General features: G+C 35.1%; 1 protein-coding gene across 4 annotated transcripts in view; it reads left to right on the plus strand.

The window, feature by feature from the left end:
• Positions 1 to 25,631, plus strand: part of LOC128991085 (uncharacterized) — a 346,794-nt gene that overhangs the window by 241,476 nt on the left and 79,687 nt on the right. For 3 of the 4 annotated variants that reach the window (XM_054414044.1, XM_054413851.1, XM_054413932.1), the window contains 16 exons: positions 2,974 to 3,294; positions 3,512 to 3,841; positions 4,205 to 4,522; positions 4,774 to 5,412; positions 5,734 to 6,039; positions 9,267 to 9,587; positions 9,713 to 10,042; positions 12,283 to 12,600; positions 12,851 to 13,489; positions 13,818 to 14,123; positions 17,907 to 18,227; positions 18,352 to 18,681; positions 19,033 to 19,350; positions 19,966 to 20,604; positions 20,892 to 21,197; positions 25,249 to 25,572. In XM_054414044.1, the coding sequence (XP_054270019.1) occupies positions 2,974 to 3,294; positions 3,512 to 3,841; positions 4,205 to 4,522; positions 4,774 to 5,412; positions 5,734 to 6,039; positions 9,267 to 9,587; positions 9,713 to 10,042; positions 12,283 to 12,600; positions 12,851 to 13,489; positions 13,818 to 14,123; positions 17,907 to 18,227; positions 18,352 to 18,681; positions 19,033 to 19,350; positions 19,966 to 20,604; positions 20,892 to 21,197; positions 25,249 to 25,572 (6,066 nt within the window). The remainder of the gene's footprint in view (positions 1 to 2,973; positions 3,295 to 3,511; positions 3,842 to 4,204; positions 4,523 to 4,773; positions 5,413 to 5,733; positions 6,040 to 9,266; positions 9,588 to 9,712; positions 10,043 to 12,282; positions 12,601 to 12,850; positions 13,490 to 13,817; positions 14,124 to 17,906; positions 18,228 to 18,351; positions 18,682 to 19,032; positions 19,351 to 19,965; positions 20,605 to 20,891; positions 21,198 to 25,248; positions 25,573 to 25,631) is intronic. The other variant, XM_054413972.1, reaches the window with a different exon arrangement.

Consider the following 25,631-nt stretch of genomic DNA (forward strand, 5'->3'; position numbering starts at 1 on the left):
CAAAGTGCCACTTTCACCACTAGTTACACAAATAACTATTTCCTCCCATGCCACACCTACAAGGTTTAAATTCTTGTATTTTGTGATGTTTATAATTCTTATGGGTCATAGGGGATATCCTCACCCTCGATGTATGTTCTCAAGTATGTATGTTTGATGGATGTTCTCACTGTTATAATGCTGTTTATTTCTGAATGTTGTACAGCAATGAAACATCACAAAGTAATTGTTAGAGTTTCTATAGATTGACAAACCTATATTATTTAGCATTTTCGAGCAATATTGCTGCTTTTATACATCAAAATACATTCTTTGATTATACATAGTTCCTTAGTGAATTTTCTCAAACTTGCCTAATGACCTTGGACCAAGGTCCCTTACATATACCAACTCCCTGATTCCTGGTCCTGCTTTAATGACGCAAGCCCAAAGTAGCCTACAGTAAAGAAAATGCTTTGGTTTAAAAGTATTATGGGTTTGTTGTTAGTGCCATGATATGAAGTTAAAACTGCTTGAGCAGCTGATAAACTGATATAAATGTGGGTAGGCCTACTGTTAAATAACATATTTTTATGTATGAAATGGTCTTCGTTCATTCTCATACGTGACTTCGGAGCGTACTCCTAGTATATAGGATACACACTTTACCTTCCAGTGTTTAAAAAAACTATTATTTGTTATGTCAGATTTGTATTTCAATTTTATTATTTTGATTGTAGAACTACTACTTAATTGTCATCATGAATTTTTCCCAATAAATCTGAGTCTATGTACCGTATGTAACCTATCCGTAGTTTGGCCATCTTCTGGATTATAAGTAAATAAGAAAAACACATTAACTATTAATAAATATTTATATGATAAAGGATTATATTAATTACAAAAGATCACCGTTGCAACAAACCTGCAGATTAAGTGAATTCCCATTTGTCTGATTAGATTTTGACAAAAATTTTTCCTTAAACATACCAGATTTATTCATCATTTAAATAACATTTAATGAGATCTTAGGTGTGCTGATCAAATTTTAATAGTACATGAAGAATAATGATAAATGTGCCGAATTTGATCAAAATACATTCGTAAAGAAAACAAACTACAACAGTTTCCTTTTTCTCGAATAGTGTTTTTGACCTCTGGCGACATCAAATAAAACAGTAAATCGGTCCTGGGTCTCGGTCTTACTATGAGACCTACGGTAATAGCTACTTTCCTATAGGTAAATTCGCTAAAATTACAATTCTACAATGAATGAAGTACTGTAGATACCAAATTAGATGATACTAAATAAAGTATTACACCATTCAACACTAATACTTAACTAGGCATTCTCCTATGTAGACATCATAGCACCTATCTATCAATCTTTTACATACTCTAACCCAGAAAATTAAATGATGAGTAGAATTTCACACGTGTTATAAATTAATATACCTATTATATCAAAATATTTTATTCATTGTAGACAAGGATATTGTTTCTAACTAGTCATTTACAGAAGCTCTATGATCAGTATAAACAGATGTTATTGCTCCTGGTAATATGTATTTGCTGTTTAATTAAATAAAATACAATATTCCAATATATCCAGTCATAAGACACAGTTTATTAAAAAGAATTGTATAAATATCCCCAGCAAACCAGCAGACTAAGCGAATCTCATTTGTCTGATTTGATTTTCACTTGAATATTCTTTAAACATGGCAGATTTATTCCCTATTTAAATAACACTAGCTGTTACCCACGGGCTTCGCCCCGTTTGACATCATAAGTATTAATAAAACTATTGATTGGTTAAGTTAACCTGAAATAAACAAAATACAGTAAAAGAAACAAATAATCACACCTGATTTTAATAAGGTAATAAATTGAAAGAATAACAAACAAATAAGTACAGCTGAGGTATTTTTAACATTAGGTATATGAAAAGTTCCCTTTAGAAAGGAATTACGACCTTAAAGGGCAATTTATGACATAATGGATAATTTTGCGCAAGGTTTCTCGTCATGACGAACATTTTAAGTATATGGTTTATGGGGGGTGTGACTTGTAGTTTTCTCAAAAGTTCATAGGTACTTTTGGCTTTATATATAGATTAGGTCAACGAATACTCAGGATTGTTGCTACAGGGAGGGTATAATAAAGTTTTTGTTTTTGTAAAATGTAGTATAAAATAGATAGACCTTAGTTTAAAATATACCTTAATAGATACAATTTCCAATTTAGATTAAAAAAAACCATAAACAAACAAACTACAACGGTTCACTTGATCTCTATAGGAATAAAATGTGAATTTTAAATTTAAAATGTTTGAATTGTCTCTGCAATCAATAACTGTAGAAAAAAATTCAAGATACTAAATGTTTAGAATTTTAAGCTCTACAAAATGGTTTGGAGAGAAATTGAAATATTTTATGTTTTAAGGGCCAAACACGAAAAACAAACTATTTTTACCCCCCCCCCCCCCCCCCACCGTTTCCAAAAAGCAATTCAAGCTGGTTGGCGAACTCATTTGAATAAGTAGGTTTATGCCTTTAATACCAAATACAGAACATAGTTAAATTTATTACAATGGAAATTTTACAAAAAAGAGTATAGTACAATCAGAATTCAACAACTAATATTTACACTAAGAAAATTTGGAATCCCAGCTCCATCTTCAAATTCCCTTGCCGTAAAATCTTCTAAATAGAATAATTTTTACTCGAGTTATTATAGTTCTAACGGACACACATATGTATATATTTGAACGGATTGTGTTTTTTTTCATTTTGGGACATCAAAACAAAAATAAAATCGGACCCGGGTAAGATCTCACCATGAAACCTATGATAACAGCTTATTCCCTATATAGAAAGTTCGCTAAAAGTACATGCACAGGTTTATGTGATTAGGCCATGAATAAAGACTCTAAACCAGCCTCTAGTTGAATGTTGTACAAAACATGTAAAATAATAATATTTTTTTCTCCAGCTCCACCCCAGCAGTCTCCACCAACAGACCCTTGTATACCTTCACCATGTGGTCCTAACTCACAGTGCCGAGTGTCTGGAGACAGTCCGTCATGTTCCTGTCTGCCAGAGTTCATCGGAACACCTCCCAACTGTCGCCCTGAGTGTGTCAGCAACAGTGAATGTGCCTCCAACCTGGCCTGTATCAACCAGAAGTGCAGAGATCCTTGTCCTGGCACTTGTGGAGCCAATGCTATGTGCAGAGTTGTCAGCCATACTCCACAGTGTGTCTGTATTGTTGGCTACATAGGAGACCCTTTCACACAATGCATTTTGCAACAAGGTAAAGGCAATTAAGAATTTTATTTAGGGTGGACCAATGCTTCTAGGTGTCGAGATTGCTTCGGCAAAAAACTCAAACAAACAAACCCAACAAGCAAAAAAAGAAAAGTAACTCATTATTGAGTTTTTAAATTATATTTATCATGTATCTAGGGTATTTATTGAAAAATATTTAAAGACTTCAAAATTTTAAATAAGATTCTTTCTTCTGGTTACAGCTGAACCAATCCAAGAAGTAGCAACACCTTGTACTCCTTCACCTTGTGGATCAAACGCTCAATGCAGAGAACAGAACGGTGCTGGAGCCTGCACTTGTCTGCCAGATTACATCGGCAACCCTTACGAAGGCTGTCGACCTGAGTGTACCTTGAACACTGACTGTGCCTCCAACAGAGCTTGTATCCGCAACAAATGTCAGGACCCTTGCCCTGGAACTTGTGGACAGAATGCCGACTGTCAGGTTGTCAACCACTTACCATTGTGCACCTGTCGTCCTGGTTTCACTGGGGATCCGTTCCGATTCTGCAATGTCATTCCACCTCAGGCTCGTAAGTTTTGGATTTAAATATCTTAATGTTTAAATTAAATTAATCTAACTGCTGTGTAAAAGATTGTTAAATTTGATAGTTATTATTTTCATTTTTTCTTAACTTGAACCCTCTACAAACTTGAATTTAATATAATATTTTAAATCATTGAAGTTCAACTAACATTATTCCTCATTAATATTTTTTTCTTGTTTAGTAACTTTACTTTTTATTAACATTAGGATTTACTTAAATTAGCAGCATTATAAACATCTTTCATTAATTTTCTTTATATAAATTATAAACATTTTGAACTTCCTGTTTTGTGTCTACACCAAATACTTTAAACGTATTTCAAGCTCTAAGTATCGTGTTTTCTTACAGCTGTCCAAGCAGAGCCATTGAACCCTTGTGTGCCTTCACCATGTGGGCCCAACAGTCAATGCAGGGAAGTGAATGGACAAGCTGTGTGCTCGTGTCTGCCAACATACATAGGCCAGCCTCCAGGTTGCAGACCAGAGTGTGTTGTGAGCAGTGAGTGTCCGGCCAACAGAGCCTGTGTCAACCAGAAATGCGTAGACCCTTGTCCTGGAACTTGTGGACAGAACGCCAGGTGTCAAGTCATCAACCACAGTCCCATCTGCAGCTGCAACTCTGGATTCACTGGAGATCCTTTCTCAAGATGTTTCCCTATTCCACCACGTAAGTATATTCCTCCACCAAATGACATGTGTATTTATTACTTATAGCTTTAGATATTTAGAAATCAAGTTATCTAAAAAGCAGGAAGTAATTCTTAAAACTAACAACAACCAGATTCATAATTTTTTTCATTTAATTTTTATGGTATTCATAAAAGTCATGATTATTACTTTTTTTAGATTTCCTTAGTAACATTTTTAACCAATACCTTCGCAGGATCTGATCTGGCTAATTTTCAATGGTTATTGCAGCTCCACCTCCACCAGCTGATCCAATTATCAGAGACCCTTGTGTACCATCACCTTGTGGTCCATTCTCTCAGTGCAGAGATATTGGAGGAACACCTTCCTGCTCATGCCTGCCTACATACATTGGATCTCCACCAAACTGTAGACCAGAGTGTACCATCAACCAAGACTGTCCCAGCAACCAAGCCTGTATGAGAGAGAAGTGCCGAGACCCGTGTCCAGGGTCTTGTGGAGCTGGAGCCCAGTGTAGTGTCATCAACCACACTCCGATCTGCACTTGTCCTGAGGGATTCACAGGAGATCCGTTTACCAATTGCTTCCCCAAACCTCCTGAACCACCTCCAACTCAAGCCAGTGATCCATGCAATCCATCTCCATGTGGTCCAAATGCTCAGTGTGCTGATGGAATCTGTACCTGTCTGCCTGAATTCCAAGGAGACCCATACTCTGGTTGTAGACCAGAATGTGTCCTCAACACTGATTGTCCAAGAGATCGAGCCTGCATCCGTAACAAGTGTCAAGATCCTTGTCCTGGAACTTGTGGCCAGAATGCTGTGTGTCAAGTGATAAACCACATTCCAATGTGCAGCTGTCCGCCTGGAATGAGCGGAAATCCATTTGTAGATTGTCGTCCAATGCAAGGTAGTTGTTTATTTAGACCTAATGTTTAATTTGATAAAGCTTTATATACATTAAAGCTTTGCACAAAAAAATTAATTATTATAACAAATGCTGTCAAAGTTTGTTTGCATTCAAATACCAAATACCAAATAAACTTGTTATGCAGGCAAAGATGGTATCTCAATACTTAAGGGTGAACTCTCAACTATGTGAGAAGATTTTCTTTTTTTAATAGCTCTTGTCTTAAAGATAGATAAAGAGTGGAAATAAATTAATTTACAACTAAATTTGTTTGCAGTTGATGTATTGTGATTTAAATTTTACTCATTCCACTTGTTGCAGCTCCTGTTGTGACACAGCCATGCAACCCATCACCTTGTGGACCCAACAGTCAGTGCAGAGAAGTGAACGGACAAGCTGTGTGTTCCTGTGTGCCCGGCTACATAGGTAGTCCTCCCACCTGCAGGCCTGAATGTGTGGTCAACTCAGACTGTCCTCTCAACCAAGCCTGCTCCAACCAGAAGTGTAGAGATCCTTGTCCAGGAACCTGTGGTGTTGGTGCCAGATGTCAAGTCATCAACCACAACCCCATCTGCAGTTGTCCTACTGGCTTTACTGGGGATCCGTTCATAAGATGTCAACCTATTCGTAAGTGTGTTTAGTGAAAATTGGTTGAATAACATGAATATTCACTTTATGTCCATATTTTTTAGGGCCAATACATTTTCTCTAGGACGTCTTACTGTACACTGTGTGACATTACTGGCTCGAAGCGCACATGTTATCTTTTCCTCCAATCACTGTCTTAGTAATCTCGATTTGTCATTCGCTGACTTGGGTAATCTTATGGAGCTGTTTGAACTTGATTTTATTTTCAATAGGGAAATACTAATAAATTAAAAATTTATCTATAATTTCTCATACACATAATACCAGATATTCTGCCGGGATTGGGATTGCATCATTACAACTGTGCAAATCATTTACATCAACCAACTCATATCATATTGCACATGTTTTATTTTATAACTTACAAATCTATTTTCAAAGTGTTAATCTCTTTGACTCCCCCTCTTTAAATATATTTAAATGTGTAAATGAGTGATTACTTGGTCTAGACAGGGAGAGGCTTAGCTTATCATCACAGCTAAATTACAGACACAGACGACATGTGACCTGTCTATTGTTCATTCCATTTAGCACAATTTTTGCAATGTTTTTAGCGTTCTTTTTCATTCACCTAATAAAAAAAGTCGTAACTGGTATTTATTTTGTGATGACATTGTAATAGGACTAAGGAAACATTTCTGGCTATTTCTCTTAACTATATAACTCATTAAACCGTTTACTATTTATAGGTTAGACCTTAATCAACAATCACATATTATTCTTTGTCATCAAATTAAAAATGTCATGGATACAACAATTATGGTAAAAGCTTGTCTATTAGTTTCCAACAATCAGTGTTGCCAACGGTTTGTTATGCATACATGGTTTTCACCTGACTTTTCATGCCTAGTATTTTGTTTTTTACAAAAAACCCAATGGGGTGGCTCTGTAATAAGGTGAAGGAGAGCAAAAATCAGCTGCTTTCTGTGTTGAAATCACTGTAAAAATAATTTTTGGCAACTAACTTAAAAAGATTAAAAAGAAACTTCTACTGGTTCTGAAAAAATATATTGCTCTTTTTCAAAAGGAATTTACATATCTTTTTTAGAGAACCTTACATTAATCTGATCATTGATTCAATTTCATCAGATAAGTTATTTCCCCCGATATATACAAAACTGCAAAAAAATCCTCCATCTTTAAGAAGGGTGACAAATGTGTTGTAAAAAAAGGATAGTTGTTGTTTTTCTAGCCATTGGTTCTTCGTTGCATACTGTGAAAGGTATTGAAGAAGGTTAGGTTATGTATTCCAGGTTAATTAATAATCTGGACATAGCATTCTCATTCAAAACCAATGTGTTGAATCTACATCATCAACTAGGTTGAATTTGGCATAATATATTGGAAAACCAAAACAATATTATTTTTTCCCAGCTCCACCCCAGCAGTCAATAATAATTATCAGTAATAATAATAATAATACAATAATAATAATTAACTTGAAAGAACTATATACACTATATATACTATATACAATATATACTATGAAATAAAAATTATAAATAAAAACTAATCAACAAAGCATCACTGAATCCAAAGCTCCACAAAGGTCAAATTAAAATTAATATTAAATACCCCCGCCACAGCAAACCTGCAGACTAAGCAAATTTCAACTTGCCTGATTAAATTTTTACAAAAAAATATTTCCATAAGACATATTTAGGCTATTTTAAATTTAAATAACATTAGATTTAACTAGTGGCTTGTAGGGGCAATAGCCCCTATATGTATATTCTAGTAACTATTTTGTATAAATTACATGTATTAGTCTCATGGGTTACCCTACCTTGAATTATCGTTTAACAATTGTGTATGTTAACAATGGTTTTTTCAAATAAATGCCAACTTTTGTGAAGGTTTGGCCTTGCACTTTATTTATAATAATAGTGAAAGGTATTTTGCAATGGGCATTGAATCCTTGTAAACTTAAACGGCATATTAGAATCTGTAGATATTAGTTTAATTTTTGGCATGAAAATATGTTCCCTTTGCCTACTCCAGTAATTACTTCTATCTTTACACTTATTTCAGACATACCTACACAACAAATCGTACTTCATTAAATCCAAACCCTTAGATTTGGGAAAAAAGTTTATTTCAGCTTTATAAGTAGTACACATATTAGAGTGATGGTATTACATATTACCATATGCTTTAAATAAAGTTAAACCACATGTTTTAAAGTAAACAAAGCAGACATGACCTAGATTCCCATGCTATTTAAATGTGAATTATTTTATTCCGTATTAACTTTTTGGTGCACGATTAAGAAAAATAAATAATTTTCCCCAAAATTTCATGCCCAGACCTTTAAAATGAGACCTCTCCCAGCTTTCTACGGCCTCCCGTTCGCTCACATTTTCATTGTAAAATTTTGGGCTTACGGAATTAGATATATAGATGAGTACTTAGGTTTGCTGCTACGGGGAAGTAAAACGTGTTTTTTTACGATACTTCAATAGTATAGGATGAAATAAATAAATTTGCCAAATTTTATCAACATATATCTATAAACAAGTAAACTACAACAGTTTTCATTTTCTCCATAAGAATAACATGGAAATTAAAAAATTACACTTTTTTTTTATTTTCTCCGCGACCGTTAGGCATACAACGGTGCTTCAATATACTAAATTATTTCTTTTTTTAAGCTCTACAAAATGGTTTAGGAAGAAATTGTAGAATTTTTTGTTTTTAGGGTAAAAAGTGGTAAAAACCCATTTTTACCCCATAAAACCCCCCATAAACCCCCGTTCCCATGGTCCAATTATGCTGGTTCGCGAACTCGTTCGAATAAACGTAGGTTTACACGTTCGTACAAAATTTCATCAAAATCGGATCATTTTTGCTCGAGTTATCGCACTAACGGACACATATAAAAATATATATATATACTGTATGAATTCAATGTATGTATGTATTCAATTCATATATATGAATTTGAACGGATGGTGTTTTTGACCTCTGGGGACCTCAAAACGAAAAAGTAAATCGGTCCATGGTCCCAGGTCTTACCATGAAACCTGCGGTAATAGCTTATTCCCTATATGGGAAATTCGCTAAAAGATTCACCAAGAGATTAAAAGGGCTTTACTTATAAACCGCATTGACAGTTTAGGTTTAAATTATAAGATTTTTCAGGTTTCTGACCGATTAAGCACAATATGTTAAATTTAATTTTACCTTTTTCACATGATTCTTTCCAGCTCCACCCCAGCAGTCTCCACCAACAGACCCTTGTATACCTTCACCATGTGGTCCTAACTCACAGTGCCGAGTGTCTGGAGACAGTCCGTCATGTTCATGTCTGCCAGAGTTCATCGGAACACCTCCCAACTGTCGCCCTGAGTGTGTCAGCAACAGTGAATGTGCCTCCAACCTGGCCTGTATCAACCAGAAGTGCAGAGATCCTTGTCCTGGCACTTGTGGAGCCAATGCTATGTGCAGAGTTGTCAGCCATACTCCACAGTGTGTCTGTATTGTTGGCTACATAGGAGACCCTTTCACACAATGCATTTTGCAACAAGGTAAATGCAATAAATTAACTCACTATTGATGTTTTATTGATATTTATCATGTATCTAGGGGATTAATTGAAAAAAATATTTGAAATATTTCAAAAATTAAGTATGATTCTTTCTTCTGGTTACAGCTGAACCAATCCAAGAAGTAGCAACACCTTGTACTCCTTCACCTTGTGGATCAAACGCTCAATGCAGAGAACAGAACAGTGCTGGAGCCTGCACTTGTCTGCCAGATTACATCGGCAACCCTTACGAAGGCTGTCGACCTGAGTGTACCTTGAACACTGACTGTGCCTCCAACAGAGCTTGTATCCGCAACAAATGTCAGGACCCTTGCCCTGGAACTTGTGGACAGAACGCCGACTGTCAGGTTGTCAACCACTTGCCATTGTGCACCTGTCGTCCTGGTTTCACTGGGGATCCGTTCCGCTTCTGCAATGTTATGCCTCCTCCTCCAGGTATATTTCATCAACTTTTTGGTGTTATATGAGTTTTAATCATTGTTATCTAACTTCTATACGATTATAAAATTGAGATTGTGTCTGTTTGTCTTTCTGTCTGGGCAGCTGTCATGACTTAAATACTAAACCGATACAATCAAAATTAAGCATAAAGATAGTCCACATATCTTGGAATGTCAAAGGCCTATTTACTTCCCTGATTTTCTAACAGGCTACGTCCCTTGGATGTCCAAATTATTGAGGTGAGGTTTTCAAAAGTGAATAGTAATTGGTCTCCATGGAAGCATGAGAAAATTTACAATTTTTGTTTACCTTTGTGCTGACATTTCAAAGTAAACAATCAGAACTGCTAAATGCTTATTTTAAAACTTCAGACAGCTGATCCAAACAAATAAAGTAAAATATTTTTCACAACACAATGATGTTTTTAGCGGTTTTACATACATTAATTGGTGGCTGAAAGTTACGTTTTGCTGGCCATGCCAGCTGTCATCGTTATTTGGGGACCGAGCAGGTTTTTACATCCCTAGGGCCGCAAAATCAGCTGCCCGCTTACTTACTTAAGACATGAATGCATATTAAATACACAATCAGTATCCATAGCATTGCAATAGAATTGCTTTATTGTCACCGTTGCCTAGCAACTATTTATTTTTATTTTTGCTGATTCCTCAAATTATTTCTTCACATAACCTTAAAGTTGTTGTTGTGTTGACTATCAGTGTGCATTATTATAGTGGTGAATAGTGGTAATAGGGTATAGTGTGGTGAAAAATAGCGTTAGTACCACAGACCGAAATGATTTTACAGCTCTCGATCGATTTAAAAACCATCTCGAACCAGCAAAACCTCATTTTCGGCCCTAGGTACAAAATATACTATTACACAAAAACTTTGTCATAGATCATTTTATTCTAAAACTATGTCATTGGTTATGGAAATAAAACAAGATTCTATAACTGTTGCTTTATCAACCCAGACTCTGTTTATTAAAGTGTCCAAGTTATGAACTTAATGTTATTTATATAATTACATGTAAACAATAGGACAATTACAATGTAGGTTATACTTTTTTTATTTGGTGGCTTTTTGTTTCTAAATTTGATCTACTAAACAAGTGTTTGGAATAGGCAGTACAGTAGCAGACCTAAATCTTCCTTTTACGAAACACGGATACAGCACCTAGTTATATCTAATAATTGATATAAAAGTCAGTAACCATATTAAAGTTGAAATAATATTGCCCCAAAGACATTTTTATGATGATAAATGTTTTTGAGTTGAAATTGTTTTGTTTGACACACTTCTAACTTTAAGGGGATTCTCCACTGAAAATGCTACACATGATAATATTCTTCCTTTTGGTTCTGAGTGAGGTTTATCTAGTTTGTACTTGTTAAGAAAAGAAACTTTTGTGGTCAAAATTTCTAATTTGCAGTTTTATGTTTTTTTTTACATATATATATAAATAAAAAAAAAAAACGGTTATATAAAAAATTTTTATATCCCAGTTTCTATTGGCTACAATGTCATGATCAAAGTGTTATTTTGTAGGATTATAGTCTTCTAAAAAGCTAGGTAAAATTAAGTTTGTATCTGTTTAGAGAAAAATGTTATAAGGAGAACAATTTTAAAACTTAAAATAATATTGTTTATTTTTACAAAGATTTTTATTTAATTTATAAAATTGTGTTATACTCATAATTTTACCTAGCTTTTTATATATATTTTAATTAGGAATATGAGGTAAAAATTTCAACCTTGTACTACAAGTGCTTTTTGAAATGTATCAATTTTAATTTTAAAAACCCCCAGAAAAAGAAAGAATCAAAACCCCTGCGGGAATCAGGGGCTGGCTAGGCTCATCGGGTAATCTGGCCCCATTAGGTTTGCCATTGGGCGGAGGCATGCAGAGCCTCCTATAATTTTTTTTATTATTTACAAATCCACTTGTACCCTGATATGTATGTTTTTTGTTTAAAGAAAACATAACAAAGAACAAAAATCTGTAATCAAAAATTTGGGAAAAAAATATAATTTCGGTCATTTTAAGTAGGGAATCTCCTAGATAAATATTATTTTAAATATCTAGTAGAAACAAACTATCTTTACATAGTTTTTTTTTGCATTATTTGACTTAAAAGTTGTTTTAAAGCACAAAAATAAAAATTTTTAAATTTAATCATAGATCAATGTTCAATTTCTTTTTTGGATTTCCATACATTTATTTTTTACAGCTATCCAAGCAGAGCCAATCAATCCTTGTGTGCCTTCACCATGTGGACCCAACAGTCAATGCAGGGAAGTTAATGGACAAGCTGTGTGCTCGTGTCTGCCAACATACATAGGCCAGCCTCCAGGCTGCAGACCAGAGTGTGTTGTGAGCAGTGAGTGTCCGGCCAACAGAGCCTGTGTCAACCAGAAATGTGTGGACCCTTGTCCTGGCACTTGTGGACAGAACGCCAGGTGTCAAGTCATCAACCACAGTCCCATCTGCAGCTGCAACTCTGGATTCACTGGAGATCCTTTCTCAAGATGTTTCCCTATTCCACCACGTAAGTATATTTCTCCACCAAATGACATGTGTATTTATTACTTATATCTTTAGATATTTAGAAATCAAGTTATCTAAAAAGCAGGAAGTAATTCTTAAAACTAACAACAACCAGATTCATAATTTTTTTCATTTAATTTTTATGGTATTCATAAAAGTCATGATTATTACTTTTTTTTAGATTTCCTTAGTAACATTTTTAACCAATACCTTCAGGATCTGATCTGGCTAATTTTCAATGGCTATTGCAGCTCCACCTCCACCAGCTGATCCAATTATCAGAGACCCTTGTGTACCATCACCTTGTGGTCCATTCTCTCAGTGCAGAGATATTGGAGGAACACCTTCCTGCTCATGCCTGCCTACATACATTGGATCTCCACCAAACTGTAGACCAGAGTGTACCATCAACCAAGACTGTCCCAGTAACCAAGCCTGTATGAGAGAGAAGTGCCGAGACCCGTGTCCAGGGTCTTGTGGAGCTGGAGCCCAGTGTAGTGTCATCAACCACACTCCGATCTGCACTTGTCCTGAGGGATTCACAGGAGATCCGTTTACCAATTGCTTCCCCAAACCTCCTGAACCACCTCCAACTCAAGCCAGTGATCCATGCAATCCATCTCCATGTGGTCCAAACGCTCAGTGTGCTGATGGAATCTGTACCTGTCTGCCTGAATTCCAAGGAGACCCATACTCTGGTTGTAGACCAGAATGTGTCCTCAACACTGATTGTCCAAGAGATCGAGCCTGCATCCGTAACAAGTGTCAAGATCCTTGTCCTGGAACTTGTGGCCAGAATGCTGTGTGTCAAGTGATAAACCACATTCCAATGTGCAGCTGTCCGCCTGGAATGAGCGGAAATCCATTTGTAGATTGTCGTCCAATGCAAGGTAGTTGTTTATTTAGACCTAATGTTTAATTTGATAAAGCTTTATATACACTAAAGCTTTGCAATTCATCATAAAAAAAAATAATTATTATAACAAATGCTGTCAAAGTTTGTTTGCATTCAAATACCAAATACCAAATAAACTTGTTATGCAGGCAAAGATGGTATCTCAATACTTAAGGGTGAACTCTCAACTATGTGAGAAGATTTTCTTTTTTTAATAGCTCTTGTCTTAAAGATAGATAGAGTGGAAATAAATTAATTTACAACTAAATTTGTTTGCAGTTAATGTATTATGATTTAAATTTTACTCATTCCACTTGTTGCAGCTCCTGTTGTGACACAGCCATGCAACCCATCACCTTGTGGACCCAACAGTCAGTGCAGAGAAGTGAACGGACAAGCTGTGTGTTCCTGTGTGCCCGGCTACATAGGCAGTCCTCCCACCTGCAGGCCTGAATGTGTGGTCAACTCAGACTGTCCTCTCAACCAAGCATGCTCCAACCAGAAGTGTAGAGATCCTTGTCCAGGAACCTGTGGGGTTGGTGCCAGATGTCAAGTCATCAACCACAACCCCATCTGCAGTTGTCCCACTGGCTTTACTGGGGATCCGTTCTTAAGATGCCAGCCTATCCGTAAGTGGATTTGGTGAATATTGATAGAAAAACATAAAATTTTTGTCCGTATAATTTTCAGGTCCAATATGTTCAATGTAATAAAAACAAAATGGCATTTAACATATTTTTTTTATTATCTTGCAGTTATATTATTATATTAAGGGTTCTTCATTTAATCATGGATTGTTAAACCACTGTAATTGTTAACTTTAAATCTGAGCCATTGAGTTTGAATCTATATTTTCTGTATCCAACCTTTTACTGGAGCTATACTGTTGTTCTCTACAATTGTTAGGAAGTTATTTTTGATTGAAAATGAAAATATGTAAAATACCTAAAATTGTATACAAAGCCTGTTTATTATAAGTTGTTATATTATTACAATATAGGTAATAATATAACAACTAACAGCAAAACCTGGCTTTAACTAATAACAAACTTTAACAAATACAATGTACAACAATAGTTATAGAATCAGTTTTTTTTTCTGTTTCATGGATTTACACAAGTCTTGGTACCATGAAATCTAGAAATAAATATGTGAATTTTTTTTCAATAATTAGAACATTATAGGCCAAAATTTGTATTTTTTTAATACTATCACACATTTTCAGGGCCGGATTTCCCAATAGGCCCAGTAGGGGCCTATGGGCGCAAGGTCCCAGAGGGCGCACGACCGAGAGGAATTTTTTTTTATATCTAAAAATTAAATAGTCATAGTTGACAAAAAACTCTGCCTAATAAAGCATTGTGATTCTTAAGTTCATAAGAAGAAATAATTGTTAGGAAATTTAAACTATTTTTCAGAATTACGCATCTATTTCGTTACAAAATTGGTTATACGGGAGTTGGCTGTAGGGATGTTGACGTTGATGAGCGCCCAAGGGGTACGCATCGTATTACCACTGCACTGCCCCTATGCTGGCTCACTATGCTATCGGTTAGAGTGATTAGGGGCGCATGCGTGCTAGACATCAAGTTAAAATGTATAATACGTTGTGTTGAATATTAAAAAAACAATGAATTTACCCTTAAAATTAACAAAAAAATATTAATCTTGCAAAAAAATATTAAAGTTTGCCTTGGATAAAAAAAATGCTATACCCTCCATAGCACCATCAGACCTAAGGATCGGTAAATATTGACCGGAATATTGCTCTGTTTTGCTTTGGAAATATAACCTAGATGCAGTATGGTCATAGATTAAATATAACTCAAGTCGACTTCTTATGACATTGTTAATTCTAAATTTGTTCATGTCTAGTTCATGTTGGTGATACTGGACGTTAGTTTTGACGTAATTTTGTTTCTATTATTTTAGGGTTAGTTCTATGATGTGTGTTTTAATTTCTTGTAGTAATATAAACAGAAGACGACCCATTGTTGATGATTAGATCGTTTTATTTTGGATTAACTAGGTTTAAATATAGATAAAACATACACCTTAAATAACAAGAATTGTTTTCAGCTAATCCAAAACGATGACAAATCTATTAAAGGTGAATGTTTAATTAGCCTAGTTTAATCTATGGTATCACATACTGTATGGAGTTCATGTTTTGGGGCCTGGAATTGGAATCAATAGGAATGCTTGGTGGGTTGAGTTGTTTTGTTTCAGTCCCACGGCCACAAACGTGAGCATTTATTTAAAGCATAAAATTGCTAAAAGTGTTTTAGACGCCATTTTGTTAAGGCTAAACAAGTCAATTCTTTAAAAAAAAAAACTTGCAATGATTCCGACGAGGAGTGGTATTCAAGCAATTAACTTAGGCCTATGGGCGTGACATAGTTTTAATAAAGGTTTGAAGGAAAGTATAACTGTGACCAGCCTAGGGGGCGGAAAACTATTTGGGCCTAGGGGCGCAAAAATGCTGAATCCGGCCCTGCACATTTTCATATTTTGTTTTGAAAGTCATAAAAACCCTTGAATATTATAGATCACCCTGGAAAAAACAGAAATAGTCTACAAATAAATCTGATATTTTTACTCATACTTATATATTTATATTATATTCAGTGTGATCTTGAATATTCACTACCTTTCGTTAATGAACATAATCCTTTTGTTAATTATGTTAATTTAATATATAAGATGTTGTTTAAGAGCTGTAAACAAAAATATAACCCGTGTAAAGGCTAATCCTCATAGTTTTGATGTGAAAAATCACCTTGTAGACAAATTTTGTGTGGCCACCTATTTCCTTTATCCAATTATTTATGCTTTGCCTTTTAATTCTGATGATTTTATAGTAAAACAGTAACTTTGTTAATGTGAAAAGCCATTAAATAAAACTGAGTGCTAATTTCCATACTGGATAAAGGTAGCTACACACCACCTTCCATTGAATACTATAACCAAACTTATCTAACATCTGTGGCCATTCCATTCCATTTTCTTCTGTCACCTGTCTCTTCTAATGTAGTTTTGAGCTTCGAGCTTTGAGCTTTGAGTTTTGAGTTTCTAATGCAGTTTGGAGACTTCTTTCATTACTTGGTCTTTCCTCCTCATTCTTGGTCCAGCTAATGGTCGTCTACCTTGTGATGCTCCTTTGAATAGGCAGCTACCACTTTTCAAATGTTATGTATCTTCCCTCCACCATGCATAGCCTGCCCATCTGAGCCTTTTACTTTTGGAAATCACCTCTATATCTGGGTGTTAATACATTTCTCTTAGCTCTCTGTTCTTTTGTATCTCAACCTCCGTTATCTTGAATTGGTCCACATAGTTTTCATTGCACTCTATTCTCAAACATAATAATAAGGTGTTTAGGATTCATTGGCCAGTGCCAAGGATTATGGATATTACAGTGCTGTTACTGTGCTGTACTGTGATAGTTACGGTAGGTTATAAATAGATTTTGGTTTCTACTGACAGCCGTTTGGACTTTACCAGTTTTCTACAGACCAATATTGAATACCTTCTGTACTGGTTGACATTTTCATAACCAACCAATATTTCGATATGACGACAGATAGACATATGAACATAAATAGAACTATCAACACGCAAACGACCTTTAACTTAATCAATTAATCAATAGTTTATTGAAAAAATATTTCCCTAAGCTGAAATCAAATTTCCACAGCATAAACTTATATTTACACAGATTATATTTACGTTGAAACTTGATGACACTAAGTGTTAAATATATAAAACTAAGTGTTAAGTATATATAGTTCAAAATTACACATTTCCTGAAAAAAAAGCTTTATAGTAAGAAAAATCTACATTTAATAACATTGTCAAAATATGTAATACCGACAATCAATATTTTTATAAACAACTTCAACTTGTAACGTAAACATTTTAGTGACAGTTTGAAACCAGCTATTAGTTAAACCAAATGACATTGAAACAAACATGACATTGAAAATGATGGCTGCTACACTTAAAAACATTAAAACTTTATTAATTTAAAAATACTGTACCCCCAAACTAAAATTATGGCTTTGATATCCCCTTCCTTGTAAAAGTTACCTTAAAAGTACCACCTTGTTCTTGACAGATTAAAAGACATAACAGAATACAATAAAAATAATTAACTTAAAAGAACCGGTCAATATATACTATGAAATAAAAATTATTAATAAAAACTAATCAACAAAGCATCACTGAATCCAAAGCTCCACAAAGGTCAAATTAAAATTAATATTAAAAAGATTCACCAAGAGATTAAAAGGGCTTTACTTATAAACCACATTGACAGTTTAGGTTTAAATTATAAGATTTTTCAGGTTTCTGACCTATTAAGCACAATATGTTAAAATTTAATTTTACCTTTTTCACATGATTCTTTCCAGCTCCACCCCAGCAGTCTCCACCAACAGACCCTTGTATACCTTCACCATGTGGTCCTAACTCACAGTGCCGAGTGTCTGGAGATAGTCCGTCATGTTCATGTCTGCCAGAGTTCATCGGAACACCTCCCAACTGTCGCCCTGAGTGTGTCAGCAACAGTGAATGTGCCTCCAACCTGGCCTGTATCAACCAGAAGTGCAGAGATCCTTGTCCTGGCACTTGTGGAGCCAATGCTATGTGCAGAGTTGTCAGCCATACTCCACAGTGTGTCTGTATTTTTGGCTACATAGGAGACCCTTTCACACAATGCATTTTGCAACAAGGTAAATGCAATACATTAACTCATTATTGAAGTTTTTATTGATATTTATCACGTATCTGGGGTAATGATTGAAAAATATTTAAAGACTTCTAAAATTTTAGTAAGATTCTTTCTTCTGGTTACAGATGTACCAATCCAAGAAGTAGCAACACCTTGTACTCCTTCACCTTGTGGATCAAACGCTCAATGCAGAGAACAGAACGGTGCTGGAGCCTGCACTTGTCTGCCAGATTACATCGGCAACCCTTACGAAGGCTGTCGACCTGAGTGTACCTTGAACACTGACTGTGCCTCCAACAGAGCTTGTATCCGCAACAAATGTCAGGACCCTTGCCCTGGAACTTGTGGACAGAACGCCGACTGTCAGGTTGTCAACCACTTGCCATTGTGCACCTGTCGTCCTGGTTTCACTGGGGATCCGTTCCGCTTCTGCAGTATTATGCCTCCTCCTCCAGGTACAATACATCAACTTTTTGGTGTTGATTTTTAATAGTTTTTATTATCTCTAAAATAATTAATATAAAAGTCACTAACCATAGTAAAGTTGAAATAATATTGCCCGAAAGAAATTTCTATGATGATAATTGATTTTAAGTTGAAATTGTTTTGTTTGACACAATCCTTAGTTTAATAAATAATTATTTTACAGTATCTAGTAGAAACCAACTCTCTATAAATAGTTGTTTTCCATTATTTGACTTAGCTTATAAGTTTTGTTTAAAGGACAAAAGTACTAAATTTTAAATTTTGTTCATAGTTAAATGTTCGTTTTATTTTTTTGATTTCCATACATTTATTTTTTCCAGCCATCCAAGCAGAGCCATTGAACCCTTGTGTGCCTTCACCATGTGGACCCAACAGTCAATGCAGGGAAGTTAATGGACAAGCTGTGTGCTCGTGTTTGCCAACATACATAGGCCAGCCTCCAGGCTGCAGACCAGAGTGTGTTGTGAGCAGTGAGTGTCCGGCCAACAGAGCCTGTGTCAACCAGAAATGTGTGGACCCTTGTCCTGGCACTTGTGGACAGAACGCCAGGTGTCAAGTCATCAACCACAGTCCCATCTGCAGCTGCAACTCTGGCTTCACTGGAGATCCTTTCTCAAGATGTTTCCCTATACCACAACGTAAGTTTATTTTTCTACCAAATGATAGAGGTATGTATTCATTACTTGCAGTTTTAACTTTTCAGAAAACAAGTTATCAGATAACATCAAATATACTTTGAATAAACAAAGACCAGTTTGTTAATCCTATTCCAATTCATTTTTTTTGGGTATTCATAAAAGTAGTATCACTTTTTTACATTTTATATGTAAAAAAACCAATACCATAGACTAACTAACACAAGTGGTCACCTTCTCATCCTATATTAAATTTTGAAGCTCGTTTTTCTCCTCTAGTTCATGGTGACACTGATGGCTAGTGTTGACAAAATATTGTTTCTATTTTTCAAGGATAATTTCCTGATTTGTGCCTTACTGTTTGGCTATATAACCAGCAGGCATGATATTGTTAATTAATAGATTGTTTTATTTGGTTAAGCTAGGTTTTAAATGACTGAAATAACAAGAAACAAATTTTTAACAAAACACGACCCCTACAGTGCATTGGAGGAAAGTAACCAACTAACAATAAAATTGTCTTAAGCTGATCCAAAAGGGTGAGAAATCTAATAAGGGTTTTATCTATGCAAATACCATCAGGATCTGGTTTGACCAATTTTCAATATCTTATTGCAGCTCCACCTCCACCAGCTGATCCGATCATCAGAGACCCGTGTGTCCCATCACCTTGTGGTCCATTCTCTCAGTGCAGAGATATTGGAGGAACACCATCCTGCTCTTGCCTGCCTACATACATTGGATCTCCACCAAACTGTAGACCAGAGTGTACCATCAACCAAGACTGTCCCAGCAACCAAGCCTGTATGAGAGAGAAGTGCCGAGACCCGTGTCCAGGGTCTTGTGGAGCTGGAGCCCAGTGTAGTGTCATCAACCACACTCCGATCTGCACTTGTCCTGAGGGATTCACAGGAGATCCGTTTACCAATTGCTTCCCCAAACCTCCTGAACCACCTCCAACTCAAGCCAGTGATCCATGCAATCCATCTCCATGTGGTCCAAATGCTCAGTGTGCTGATGGAATCTGTACCTGTCTGCCTGAATTCCAAGGAGACCCATACTCTGGTTGTAGACCAGAATGTGTCCTCAACACTGATTGTCCAAGAGATCGAGCCTGCATCCGTAACAAGTGTCAAGATCCTTGTCCTGGAACTTGTGGCCAGAATGCTGTGTGTCAAGTGATAAACCACATTCCAATGTGCAGCTGTCCTCCTGGCATGAGTGGAAATCCATTTGTAGACTGTCGGCCAATGCAAGGTAGGTCATTCCTATTATTAAATTAAATTTAGTTTACTGATTTCTAAAAATTGGATATGTACTCATTTGAAGTCAAAACACATTTTGGACAAAGACAATATGTTGATATATGGCCTTTGACTTAGATCACTTTTGGGGTAAATTGTCTGATAAACCTTTTGAACATGTATTTTCATTCTTTAGATATTGAATATAATAATATTGGTTATTTATTTACTAATAAACATCAAAATAATTATCAAAAAAGTCTTTATTTTCATTAACTTGATCCATTTGCATTTTTGCAGCTCCTGTTGTGACACAGCCATGCAACCCATCACCTTGTGGATCCAACAGTCAGTGCAGAGAAGTGAACGGACAAGCTGTGTGTTCCTGTGTGCCCGGCTACATAGGTAGTCCTCCCACCTGCAGGCCTGAATGTGTGGTCAACTCAGACTGTCCTCTCAACCAAGCCTGCTCCAACCAGAAGTGTAGAGATCCTTGTCCAGGAACATGTGGTGTTGGTGCCAGATGTCAAGTCATCAACCACAACCCCATCTGCACTTGTCCGCCACGCTTCACCGGCGATCCCTTCAATAGGTGTACTCAATTAGGTAGGAGAAGTTTACTATCATTAGAAGCTGTAAGCCATTTATTATGAGTATATAGGTTAAAAGTTTCATCGTTGAGCTTTATGATTTGTATTGCAACCCTCCAAATTATAATGTAAGATCCGCATCTCTGCGCTGTTTGTCAGAGTAATTAATTGTTGATCACTTAGTAGGCAACAATCTAGTCAATACTGTTGTTCTCCCAGTTCATCATTGGCGCTTACACCGCCTATAGGTATGGATATTTTTATATCTTTTTAGCGCATTTCCCATATAGGGAATAAGCTATTATAGGTCAAACATCTCGAAGTTTTAAAACAAGTTTCAAAGAACATCTACAAGCATTGAAATAAAAAAAGCTAACATCAATGAAGTCGAACTTCGCCGACCATATAATAAACTCAGACCACAGTTATAAAAACATGAAAGAAAATCTAACAATTTTAGAATATGAAAAAGAACGTGAGAAACTTAATGTAAAAGAAGAGCTAAATATTTATCTACACAATAAAAAGGACCCCAAGAACATACTTAACACAATGATTCCAAAATTAAACCAACCTATCTACGATAAAATTGAAAAACTAAGGAAAGAAAGAAAAACATTAATATAGTATAGTGAAATATTAATACCAAAATTTATTAAGATTGATTTAAAATATTTTATCATTTTTACATATGATTATATTTTTAATTTTGTTAGTTTTAAGAATGAGGTTATGGTAAATATGACTTGATAATTGACTTAGTCTCCGAAACATGTCGTCATTAAAAATAAAATAATTATTAAAAGGGTACTTTGTTAACTATGTTTTTGATTTTTATTATATTAGTAGCCCTAAACATGAAAGAAAATATTAATATATATATGTATATACATGTCAAGATTAAACATTATTAATAAACTTAGTACCCAAGTAAAAATTATTCATTAAAATATTTACTGACTAATGACTATAGTTTCGGCTCTAAGGCCATTTTCAAAGTCTTGATTTTCATATTCATCTCTTGACTTTGAAAATGGCCTTAAAGCCGAAACTTTAGTCAGTAAATATTTTAATAAATAATTTTTACTTGGGTTCTAAGTTTATTAATGTTTAATTTTCATTTATATATAGTAGCCCTATTATTCTATTTTTCATATATATATATATACTAGCTGTACCCGCGGGCTTTGCCCCGTTTAACTTCATAAGTATTCGCATGGCTCAATCACGTCCTGGTTGAAGTTCGTTCACTACAATCACTCACCTTTTGGTTGCAAATTAGCTGTTGTCATAAATTAAAAAAAAATAATAGTGCTGCACCCTGTTGGTAATCCTTGTAACTTTAATGCTATTAAACACCATAGAACAGAACCAACTTGTTTAATTGAAACAGCTGTTAAGATTCATTAATCTATATTACTTATTTAATACGCAAGCACGTTTTTTGTGACAATTACTCCTCCGAAACTACTGAACCGATTGACATGTTTTTAGTGTCATTGGAAAGTGCGTAACGTGAAGTTGTGCAGGAAACCTTCTTTTTAGGGAAATAATTAGAGAGTGAGGCATGGGGACCCTTTAAAGTTTCGTATTTCTCCATAAGATTAACATGGGAAAAACATTGTTTTGAAACTACAGCTGTTGTCATAAATGCTGTTCTGCTATTTAATTTAATTTGTTTACAAAGAGAATTGTTTCTTGGTGCCATGTGGTCAATGAATTATACTTTTGCATATATTTTAAATTTTATACACTATATAAAATTATAGTACTGTAATACATTAAGAGATCCTAATTTAAATAATCAATAAGCAGGATTGAGCTTTTTTTTGTTGTAACTGTTTCTCATAGTATATTATAGTATCTTATAAGTAAAACCGAATTATTCTTTTCTGCATTCTCACCCTGTAGCGAAGCACGGGTAGAGCAACTAGTTCCTTTTAAATATGAAGAATCATAAGGTTAACATGGGAAACGCCAGAGCCACTGGGGCGGAGCCCGAAAGCCCGATCAGAATAAAAACTACTTAGTTTTCCTATTTAATGCCCTAAGAATCGGTGTACCAAATTTCAGCCTCCTAGGTAAATGGGAAGTGGGAGAATTAGTGATGAGTGAGTGAGTGAGTCAGTGAGGGCTTTGCCTTTTATATATTTAGATATATGTGTCCGTTAGCACGATAACTCGAACAAAAATGATCCGATTTTGATGCAATTTGGTATAAACGTGTAAACCTACAATTATTCGAACGAGTTCGCGAACCAGCATGATCGGACCATGGGAACAGGGGTTTGTGGGGGGTTTTATGGGGTAAAAATGGGTTTTTACCCATTTTTGACCCTAAAAACATAACATTTTGGAATATCTTTCCCAACCATTTTGTAGAGCTTAAAAAAGAAATAATTTAGTATATTGAAGCATTGTTCTATGCCAAATGGTTACAGAGAAAATTCAAAAAAGTGTAAATTTAAAATTCCCATGTTATTCTTATGTAGAATATGAAAACTGTTGTAGTTTACTTGTTTATGGATATGTTGATAAAATTTGGCAAATTTATTTATTTCATACTATAGGCCTACTATTGACTTTTGGTCAAAAAACACTTTTTCAACTTCCCCTTAGCAGCAAACCTAAGCACTTGTTAAATCTAATGCTATTTAAGTTGGGAATAAATATGTCTTATTTATGGAAATATTTTAGTAAAAATTTAATCAGACAAGTGGAAATTCGCTTAGTCTGCAGGTTTGCTGCAGCAGGGGTATTTTTTAACTAACATTGCAAAAACTCTTTGGTGTGAGTATTTTAATCAGGCATCTTAAGCGCAACTTTGATACTTAAAATCAAAATTTTTGAGTTTTATTATTAAAAAACTTATTAATAATTTCATGCAAAATTAATCTTACTCATTCTTTGTCAACTCCAAGGATCCCAGAAATTGCATTTATACCAAGGTGGATTTCTAGACATAAGAGAGTGCCTTCAAGGTTTTCTGTAGTTCAGGGTTTTATTCCATTTTGCCATTTTGGAGTGGGAGCAGGCTCTAAATATGGATAATCTGTGAATTCTTCCTAATCATATATGAACTATTATTGCCTCATAAGAAATGAACATGATATGCAATTTTGATGTAATAAGAGGATCAATAAATTGCCATTTCAGATTAGCCCAGTTTTCTTGTTGGAATATTAAAATTTTCCTTGTGTGCTACCAAGACACTCACATTTCCCAAATTCACAGCATAACTAATGAAAGAAAAGTATTTAATTCCATACTAAAGAAGAGACTCAGGCAATTACCCTGACTAAGAAGGGTAGAGGGATTTGACCATTACGTAACATTTGGGATTAGAGTCAAATAGCTTTCAAAAAACTGTCTCAGTACAGTACTTCCTTACCAGAGCTCATATTCAATAAATGATTGCATGTACATTAGCTACAATTAATACTAATATATACAGTAGAAACAATAAAATAATATATTTATAGAAACTAATTTTACATCCACCTGCCAGATTGGGCTGGTTTTTGTTTTTGATAGTAATTTCAATCATACTTGTGTTAACTGAAACCTATTCCATTGGGTTTGAAGTCATTTAAGGTTCCCAAATCTTCTTTAAATCACTTCAGGCTAAATCCAGTAGGTAATACGTTCGAGCTTGCTCCATGCAATGATTAATTCTTCCTCTAGAGTTAGTTTTAGTTAAACTTGGACATGTTTATTTTGATTATGATCAGATAAGTTAGATTTCACCTGACCTACCTTACAAGTTATAGACATGTGGGAATACACCCAGTTAAAATTTATTCTCAGTCCTGGCCTTCTTTGGCAACAACTAGAACATGTTAAAAAAACTGTCGCTTTTAAGAAATTGTAACATTATGCAGCCTGTTAGTAAAATAATGTTTGCATACTCGACAGTGATATATTATAACCTCCTCTCACAATGTATGATTAGAACCAAATTATGCACTTGTTTTTAATCATGCATCATGTCTAAAATATACAAGTAGCACTATTGTAGAAATTATGTTTATTCAATGAAAAATAGTTAATTATTATTTATTTTTCAGTGATTTCACAATCTCCATCTTCACCACAAGATCCATGTCAGCCATCACCATGTGGTCCAAACTCACAGTGTCGAGTGTCTGGAGACAGTCCGTCATGTTCATGTCTGCCAGAGTTCATCGGAACACCTCCCAACTGTCGCCCTGAGTGTGTCAGCAACAGTGAATGTGCCTCCAACCTGGCCTGTATCAACCAGAAGTGCAGAGATCCTTGTCCTGGCACTTGTGGAGCCAATGCTATGTGCAGAGTTGTCAGCCATACTCCACAGTGTGTCTGTATTGTTGGCTACATAGGAGACCCTTTCACACAATGCATTTTGCAACAAGGTAAATGCAATACATTAACTCATTATTTAAGTTTTTATTGATATTTATAATGTATCTAA

Source organism: Macrosteles quadrilineatus, unplaced genomic scaffold, assembly GCF_028750875.1.
Source record: "Macrosteles quadrilineatus isolate MER2022 unplaced genomic scaffold, UCM_ALF_1.0 Scaffold_1__1_contigs__length_201487025, whole genome shotgun sequence".
In the NCBI taxonomy this organism is placed as follows: domain Eukaryota; kingdom Metazoa; phylum Arthropoda; class Insecta; order Hemiptera; family Cicadellidae; genus Macrosteles; species Macrosteles quadrilineatus.